Here is an 8,862-nt window from a genome sequence, read left to right on the forward strand (position 1 = left end):
AGGCTTTAGATGCCAGAGACATTAATGACAAGGGCAAATTGTGGCAGCTGCAGTAAAACAGGCTTTAGATGCCAGGCCAAGAACATGCTACAATTGCCCCATAGGAGGAGGGTTTAACAAAACTAGGTATCAAAGGAGTAGAATACCGGGTATTTGCCCACGATGCCGTAGAGGGAGACATTGGGCTAATGAATGCCGCAGTCTGGCTGGGCACAATTCAGGAGCCATTTGTCAAAAGAAACTAACTTTATTTTTAGAACCACACACGCCAAACAAAACAGCTCCTCAGGAAAAACCCTCAGAGCCCAACTGCCACCACCGGCTTCCCACAAGCCTCTCAACCTCCCCCACTCCTCCTGCTCTTGAGGCCGATTGTCTGGGTTGTGTGGGCGGAGCCAAAAAGTCCCCCAGTGAGCAGCTCCGTGGTCTGAAAGGGCAGGGAAACAGCCCAATGAGCATCACCGCAGAGGAGCTAATCAGCTAGAAGTTGCTGGGGCCGCTGTGAGCCCATCATCAGCTGGCAGTCTGAAAGTTTGCTGGGGCCCCTTCGGCTGTGGCTCTCAACATCTCCCCCTCTCTGTTTAAACCCAACCCATGTAAAATATAATAGCCTAAAGGAGTGGGACAGGTGACACTTCTTTTGTACTCTTTTAGATCAAAGAAGCAAACCAGAACTTGGCCCCCATTGTGAGAATGCCAGAGAAGCCCTATGAGTTTCAGCATACTGTTTTGCTATAGAAGATAGAAGCAGCTCTTACAGGCTGCTTTCTTGTGTTTTGGAAGTATAACTCTGCTCTTCTCACAGTAACATTAGTGTTGATGTGTCCCTTCCTCTCAGGAATGTACTCAGACTTCACCTAGCTATCTGCCCCACTGGAACTGTTCTTACACCTATCACTGTGTTTCTTTCCTCATACAGTTACCGCACACGAGAAGAAATTCAGGAAGTAAGAAGTAAGAGTGACCCTATAATGCTTCTTAAGGATAGAATGGTGAACAGCAATCTTGCCAGTGTTGAAGAATTAAAGGTACATTCACTCTTAGTGGTTTAAGTCTGGCTTTAAAGGTGGCTCTCTTTCCTCCCTCCCACAAAAAGTTGCCACCTCTGGGTAACCACAGAGTCTTGATTTGTTCAAGCCTGGGAAAATGATATGACAGGGAATAATTCTGAAATCTCATAGGGCTGTTCTTTATTAAGATTAGGTGGGGTGGGCAGCGAACTAAGTAGTGAAAGTATGATTATCACAGATCATATTGGCAAAAAGCCTTTTTTTGCACTTTCCCCCGTAGCACAGTTTGTACAGTCCCTGGATTGTTATCTTCCTGTGGAGATTAACAGCAGCTTGGGTAGCACCTGTTTATTTAAAAATTTCTTGCACTGTAATCCAATGTTTAGGAAATTGATGTTGAAGTAAGGAAAGAAATTGAGGACGCTGCCCAGTTTGCCACAGCTGATCCTGAGCCACCTTTGGAGGAACTAGGCTACCACATCTACAGCAGCGATCCACCCTTTGAAGTGCGTGGTGCCAACCAGTGGATCAAGTTTAAGTCAGTCAGTTAATTGGAGACGTGTGTAATGATGGGCTATTTGTCAGCAACTATAAGGAACAGCGTTGTCAACTTTAATAAATAGCATGTAAATTAAATTGAAGGGAGAGTAAGTGCATGCAGTTTTGTATATTGTTGTGTTAGAAGATGTTGAGTGCTTGAGTGTTTTGTGATTATTATATTATTGTATTACCTATTTCAGATCTACAAGTCTAATAGAGTTTAACCTTCTCCCAAATAGTTGTTTGTCTGGTCACTAGAAGGAAGAACACTTCCTTGTGTACCTGTTCCAACCCTGCCACCTGTTTTGGCTATGCCCTGAGAAGACGCAATTCTGGCATTGCACAGCTAAAGCCATCATTTCTTCATATTTTTTTTTATTATTATAACCAGGCAACAGGTGAAAGGCCAAACAACTAGTTTTCTCCATTTACACATCAGTGGTTACAGTCCTATCACATTTAGGTTCTATACTAGTTAATAATGCTTACCCTACAACACCTGTCTCATTTTAAACTACCATTGTATTTAAAATAACAGAATGCTGAGTCTCTTTTTCTGAGATTCTCCTAATACTCTAGGATATCAAAACTAAAGCTTACTATTCACATTACATACAGTTCTATATAATCTTTAAAACATTCATAAATAATAGGTTTTAAAAAATGACACAAAAAAATGACAAACTTCACCAGATTCTTGAATTAATTGAACACATCTTTTTCTTGTGTAAACTGAGCAGAATTTGTGTATACATGTACAGAAGAAGCTTTAACCACAAGCAGGAGGATATGTGCTCACTGTGTCCTCCCGGCTTAGCTGAGTGTGATTAAGCCTAGTCCTCTGTCGCTGAGGACTCCTGAGCCTGCCTTCTGTAGTGGGAGACTGCGTGCCACAGACGACAGAGGACACCACCACTGTGGAACAAAGGAGTTACCATAAGAAAGGCAAAGTTCCAACTGACAACCCCAAAACTAATCTAAGATTGGCCATCTACTCTTACAAATGCAGTCCCATTTTAATTTAGATAATGAACAAAACCAAAAATATATTCTCTTCCTGTGTGAATATAATCCTTGAGTGCCAGCAGTGCTAGGACATGGTATTAGAAGTGTGCACAGGAGCGCTGATGGATTGGTGTAGAGGTGGCTATTTTAAATGACATGGGAACAAGACCACGGGAGGGGTTGGGTCTAGTGCACTGGTACCTCATGCCCAGCCCAAACCTGCCAAGATTTGAGGGAGAAGAGGTAGTATGTTTTCAAAGACACTGGAAAGGGAATGAATTTCAAAGAGGGGAAGTTACCAGCACTATTGCCTACTTTAATGTATTTACCCAGAAAAGGTTCTAATAAGCCGTTTTGAAGCTCTTACCGTAGTCTAAGGCATCGTAAGTCTTCCTTAGTGATATCGTTAAGAATATCAGAAAGTGTATAATTTTCTTCAACAATCTGAAACAAAGATCAAATACATAAGAAATAAGCAGCTTTTAACAATATCATAGGAATAGTTTTTGGTTATAAATTTACCTTTTCAATTGTATTTGCATCTGTTCCTTGCAGTTGTAGCCAGTCTATAAGCTCTTTATCTGTTCCCTGCCTAGGAGGGGGTGCTAGGTTCTTTGTCATACCTGTAACAATTAGAAATTTGTTTCATTGTATATTAATTGTAACCATAAAACTCTTAAAAAGTAACTATCCATAATACAAAATGTGGTATGAAAAGATGTATTAAACCTGTGTCATTGATCTGCTCTGTTTTATACAATTCCTAGTTCTTAAACTGACTTTCCAGAGAGAACTACCCTTACCTCAGCACCTTAAGTTTGTAATCCGATGTTGTCTTACTTTAAATGTTTAAAAAATGACCTTTCTTCAGGTGCACAGCCCTAACTACACTGAAAATCAGGTGAAATAGGTAGATTTTTACATTACATCGGCGCTTATGTAGTCCATACCCCAAGAGGTAGCTATAGCCCACAAAAGGAGAAAGTCAGATATACTGACATGTAATTTGGACAGTAAACCACCCTTTTTAGATTTACTTTTGACAAACTCGGTCATGTAACTACTACCACAATTGAGATACAGATATTTCCATTAATCCACAAAGTTCTCATGTGTTCTCGCATAATCCGTCCCCTCTCCTATCCATTCTGATTTGTTTTTTGCCCCTGAAGCTCTTGTCTTTTCCAGAGAACTGTGTGAATGGAATCGGTTCTTTCACTTAGCATACTGCAAGTATCAGTAGTTCCCTTTTTATTATTGAATAGTATTCCAGAATCTACTAGAGTCCTGGTTTAATAGAAGGTAATCTCAAATTTTTTTCAAGGCTGGCTAAAATATTAGGCAGGTTTTTTGGGGGGCGGGGGGAGTGGGTAATCAGGGATTGAACTCAGGGATACTCGGCCACTAAGCCACATCCCCAGTCCTATTTTGTATATTTAGAGACAGAGTCTCACTGAATTGAGTTGCTGAGGCTGGTTTGAACTCGTGATCCTCCTGAGCCTCTGGGATTACAGGCGTTCGCCACCGTGCCCAGCTCAGCAGATTTTTAGTTTGTCTTTCTGACACACCTTAGTTAGAGTTACATGAACAATGACTCACCATTATAATTGAATTGTAATTGAAGGTGATATAATTCTTGAGTTTTCTGTTCTAGCGTTTGCCGTAGAAGATTCTGGTACTCTCTCTCTTTTTGGACTAGGTGTTCCAAGAGTCTGGTTTAAAAAAAAAGCATCATTAGCTCAGTACTATCCAATTCAACTCAAACATTTGTTTAACATTAAGAGATTGTTGGGATTATGCCTTTAAATTTTTTTTTTTTTTCAGTCAGCTCAGGGGGAAGCAGATTTGTTTCTTCAGAGTTCTGTTAACCAGGTTTCAGCTTATGCAGGGGAACCTACCTTTTCTCATTTAACAACAAAGACCAGCACTTGGAACGTGGGTACATTTTATATTATTGAAACCCTAGCCACCAAGGTATTTTGGAAGAAGATCCCAGAGATTCCCTCGCCCCTCCCACCATGCAATAATACAGTGAGTAGCCAGTCATCTATGAAGTTGCTAGCCCTTGATCTTGGACTTCAGCCTCCAGAACTGGGAGAAGTAAATTTGCTGTTTGTAAACCACCAGTTGATGGTATTTTGTAATAGCAGCCTGAACCAGACTTAAACAGTTTTGTCTCAAAGTATATCATGAACTAGAAGTTAATCTGATGTCGATCAGTACAACTAAGCCAGAAGGATTACTTGATTCCTTAAGCTTGTCTCCCTAAGATACAGTAGCTGAAAATAGGTTACCCTCCTTCTTTGGAGGGAGCTGAAGCAAGGGGACAGCTGCTGGCTGAGGAGAGCCAGAGTTCCACAGGGCAGAACTACTAACACTGAATATCTATGCAGAATCCAGGATTGCACAACACTTAGTGGATTAGGTCATTTAGGCCTTAATACCACTCAGAGCTGAAGTATTGAGGCACTGAGTCACTAAACAATTCACCCAGAGTCACAGAAACTGGGCTTTCCCCATCAGGACGGTCTCCCTGGGATAAGAAAGAGTTTGGCACATCTGAGCCTCCAACTTCTGGGTCCTTTCCATGCCAGCTTGGATAATATGCCTGGGAGAAGGGAAGCAGGACTGGTAGACTGGAGCCATGTTTACCTTCTTTTGTTTGCTTATGTACCTAAAACACGAGATTAGTTTTGTTTTAACTGCATGTTCTTTATGTATATTATTCATGCTGGTGAACTAGGGATATAGAACTAAGCTTTATTTGGATTAGTAAAAGTTAATCATTGATGTTTAACTCTGAGAAGTCACTGCAACAATGTGTAAACAGATGAGAACACAGGTACCTCTGGATGATTCAGTGACAGAATGGCATGGGGAGAGGCAAACACTCCTGCCCCAGCAAGGAGTAAATTTTTCTAGTGAGGAATTCCAACCCCCTACCCCTGGCCTTGCCTATATCTTTGTCAAGCAGTCTTCTTCCTACCAAAGTGAAGGAGACAATTTTAGCCCGTGCTTGGTCCCCTTCAGTGCAAAGCGTTTTCAGGCCTGTCATTGGGACAGACTAGTTATCTCCAGTCACATCACAGACCATCCTGCTACAGCTCTGCCCAACTGCTGCATGGTCAAGGCATTTGCCACAGGATGGGCAGGCTGCCCAAGAGCCGCTTTGTTAGCCATTCACATTAATGTGCTGAATGCTGTTTAACCAATTCCTGAGTCTACTAAGAATAGAAAATAATGGCATGACTGAACAGTGGAGAGGAATGACCTTTGATCCCACATATAACTGAATTGGGAAAAAAAGTTTTGAAGAACACTAAGTTTTACTACCAATTTCATGTTTGTCATCTTCTTAAAATTTTGCCACCACTACTATTTACTTAAGATTTCAGGTCTGTTAAAGAAATGTCTAGAAATTAAACCTGAAATATCCTGGGGGTTTGCACAATTTTTCATCCAAAGTATATACATCCAGCACCTTCTCTCCCAATAACAGTTTGCCATAGCTGTAGATTCTAATTGTTTTAAAAGCTCATTGATTTTTGCATTTTGATTTTGGTTGATGTGAATCTTCAAAATAAAGAGGAATCAGTTTGTTCATTTAACAAATGCTTATGAAACACCTGTTGGATACCAGGAAGTAAACAAAATAGACCTGGGCATTGGGGGAACATGATGATGATGCCAGGGTACCCTGGTTGGGAAGGCAGTTCATTGATACCTGCCTGGGGAACGTGACAAATTACCAGGAAGACATGAGAGGGCAGACTTCCTTGGGATCAGAGTCCATCATCCATAACGAAGTGCAAACACCCCCAAACTCTGCTACTACAGATGTCTACTGAGCATGCCAGGCCATGTGCCATGCCAGGATCCCATCTTGGTAAAGATACAGAAAAGAGTTAAGGTACTGCTGTCTTTAGTATGGTTCCCTGTGGCCTGTGACAAGGCCCTATACTTATTCCTAATATTAAAGGAAGGCATTCTAGTTCCTCAGCTGAAACTGCACATAAAACCTTGCCCAGTTCATTGATGGTAAAGACGTGAGGCTCCAAACAACTCAACTCATTCCAGACTGAGGGCCTGGAAGGTCATCACCTGTTGCTCTCCTGCCTGAGCTTGCTCAGCTGGAGGCTCAGGTGCTGCTGGTGGGGCTGGGCCTCCTCGGCAACAGCTGCACTAGGTCTTCTCCCTCCCGATGCCACATGTGCTTCGCTTCCAGGCAGGTCTACTAAGGGATAGTCGTCTTCCACTTCATCTGTGTCCTTATCTACCCCTTCGGTCTCAGACGTAGGCTCAAAGTGAGCTCGGAGCTCTGTGAAATCATAGACCATGGTTATCATGGCATTTAGCTCACGTCCTGTGCCACCAAATGAGGCTACTCAAGGGGAGTGTGCTAGCTTTATAAAAGGAGAGAAGACAATTCTGTTTGGTTCCCTGCACCATAAAAATGATCCCTCCCAGTTTACACAAAGATGTAAGGAGGTTAGTCAAGGAGGCTTTACAAAGATACAACCAGGCGAATACTTGCTTAGAGCAGGAACATGGGGTTCACATGCCCCTCCTGCCAGTTGAGCGTAGGCTACAGAGCATTCAGGAGAGCAGACAGAAGATGAACAGTAAAGTCCCAGAGTAAAGAGAGGAAGAGGCCAGGTCCATAGAACCCTTCTAAAGCCTCCCATTACAGGAAGAAGTATCACAGAAGGGGAAGTGACTTTGCCATGAAGTTGCTCTAACATTTCCAGAAATAAGTCTACAACAGCCCAAAACTGGGCTGGGGGCATAGCTCAATAGCTCAGGTAGAAGGCATGTTTGATAGGAATGGGGCCTTGGGTTTGATCCCCAGCAGGGGGGAAAAACACCCCAAATTCCTATAGCTACTAGAAGATAATTCAGAGAGAGGAAAAAGAAATGGAGCCGTTTTCTTTTCAACTATCTAGCAAGCATTTGTGAGCACACACACTGAAATGGGTACCATAGCACTGGAAGATCCCTGCCTTTTTACATGATGCATTTGTAAGTAGTCACTTTCATTACACTCAGGGGACACATAAGTAAGTACCATATGTTCTTATCATAGACTGTTCAACTTTGATGGGATCTATGACAGCATTCACTTTACTGCAGGATTGTATAAAGCCAACAGGGGAAAAAAATGATTGTTGAATGCAGAGAATAATTCTGGTCTTTGTTAAAGCCTGATGCTGACCTTGACCTCAGAGGGCACTTACCTGGGATAAGAATGGTGATCGCAGCTTGCACTGCTCTGCGGATGATGTTATCCATTGCAAACATCCAGTGGGGCCTAATTAAGTGGTTCCTCAAAATTTTATTTACCTAAAAATCACAAAAATCCAGATTTCTAGTCTGTTGTGCTTTAAGAAAGTCAAGTTCTAATTCTAATTTGCCTTTACTCTGAGATTGAGTATTGGCAATGCTGCCATGGAACTTTGTCTGACACATTTCTTCTGAACCCAGTCTTCCTCTAGGCTGCCCTAAGTCACGTTGGAGTCTAGAAGATGTGTACAGCAATGGGATTGACATCACAGGACCTCTTCATTGTTTATTCAACAAGCATTTATTGAACACCTAGGAAATGACAGATTGCACTGGGGGCTGGGGACACGAAGATGAACCAGATAGTCTCGGGCCTGAAAGAACTCATATCTGTTTGGGCAGACACATAAGCTTAAAGTCTACACCTACTTGCTGCCAGATGCCATATGCTCCTAAATCGTATTATGTTCTCTATGGCCAAAGGCAATCAGCCCACTCACTCAGGTGACATTTCCTATACCTACCTACATCTTCAGTGTTTAGGAGGAGCTGCTAAATTTCAGCATTCAGGTGTAAATAGATGAGAAGAAATGGGGGCTATGGGAGAAGATGGTGATTATCATGTTCTCCAGGGTCAGATGGAACACTTACAGCATCCTGAAATCCAAACAGTACCAGGTGAATCTGATTGATGGATGAGCTGTCAAAATCCAGGTCCACCTTCAGCTTTGATATTGTGGATGCCATCACCCTGTGCTCTGGGGAGCGAATGAAGTCTCTCAAGATCCCGATTATTTGCTTGATATGACCAACTGAGAGATGCAACTCCTCTGAGCTCTGACCACACATACACACAAACATGAATCATTTTCATTGAATGAGTAAGGGAAGGGGGATAGAAAATTCAAAATGTATTGTGGGAAACTAGACTGCCCATTTGCTAACAGAATTGTGGAATCCCTTGGGGAAGAAGAAGCCTTTGTTCTTAGAATTCCCTCTATTTCCTTCCTGGGGGCGGGGGGGGGGG

General features: G+C 42.3%; 2 protein-coding genes across 3 annotated transcripts in view; one reads left to right on the top strand and one right to left on the bottom strand.

Annotated features, from left to right (window-relative positions):
* Positions 1-3,304, top strand: part of Pdha1 (pyruvate dehydrogenase E1 subunit alpha 1) — a 14,900-nt gene extending 11,596 nt beyond the window's left edge. Inside the window, exons 9-10 of the mRNA XM_048796374.1 lie at positions 789-1,028; positions 1,397-3,304. Coding sequence (XP_048652331.1) covers positions 789-1,028; positions 1,397-1,561 — 405 coding nt within the window. The 3' untranslated portion in view covers positions 1,562-3,304. The remainder of the gene's footprint in view (positions 1-788; positions 1,029-1,396) is intronic.
* The window catches only part of Map3k15 (mitogen-activated protein kinase kinase kinase 15), a 118,358-nt gene continuing 111,705 nt past the window's right edge, over positions 2,210-8,862 (bottom strand). For both annotated transcript variants that reach the window (XM_048796507.1, XM_015488068.2), the window contains 7 exons: positions 8,487-8,672; positions 7,790-7,895; positions 6,657-6,873; positions 4,155-4,267; positions 3,078-3,178; positions 2,923-2,999; positions 2,210-2,465 (listed from right to left, as the gene is read on the bottom strand). In XM_048796507.1, the coding sequence (XP_048652464.1) occupies positions 2,384-2,465; positions 2,923-2,999; positions 3,078-3,178; positions 4,155-4,267; positions 6,657-6,873; positions 7,790-7,895; positions 8,487-8,672 (882 nt within the window). In that variant the 3' untranslated portion in view covers positions 2,210-2,383. The remainder of the gene's footprint in view (positions 2,466-2,922; positions 3,000-3,077; positions 3,179-4,154; positions 4,268-6,656; positions 6,874-7,789; positions 7,896-8,486; positions 8,673-8,862) is intronic.

This window comes from Marmota marmota, unplaced genomic scaffold, assembly GCF_001458135.2.
Source record: "Marmota marmota marmota unplaced genomic scaffold, marMar, whole genome shotgun sequence".
Taxonomy (NCBI): Eukaryota; Metazoa; Chordata; class Mammalia; order Rodentia; family Sciuridae; genus Marmota; species Marmota marmota.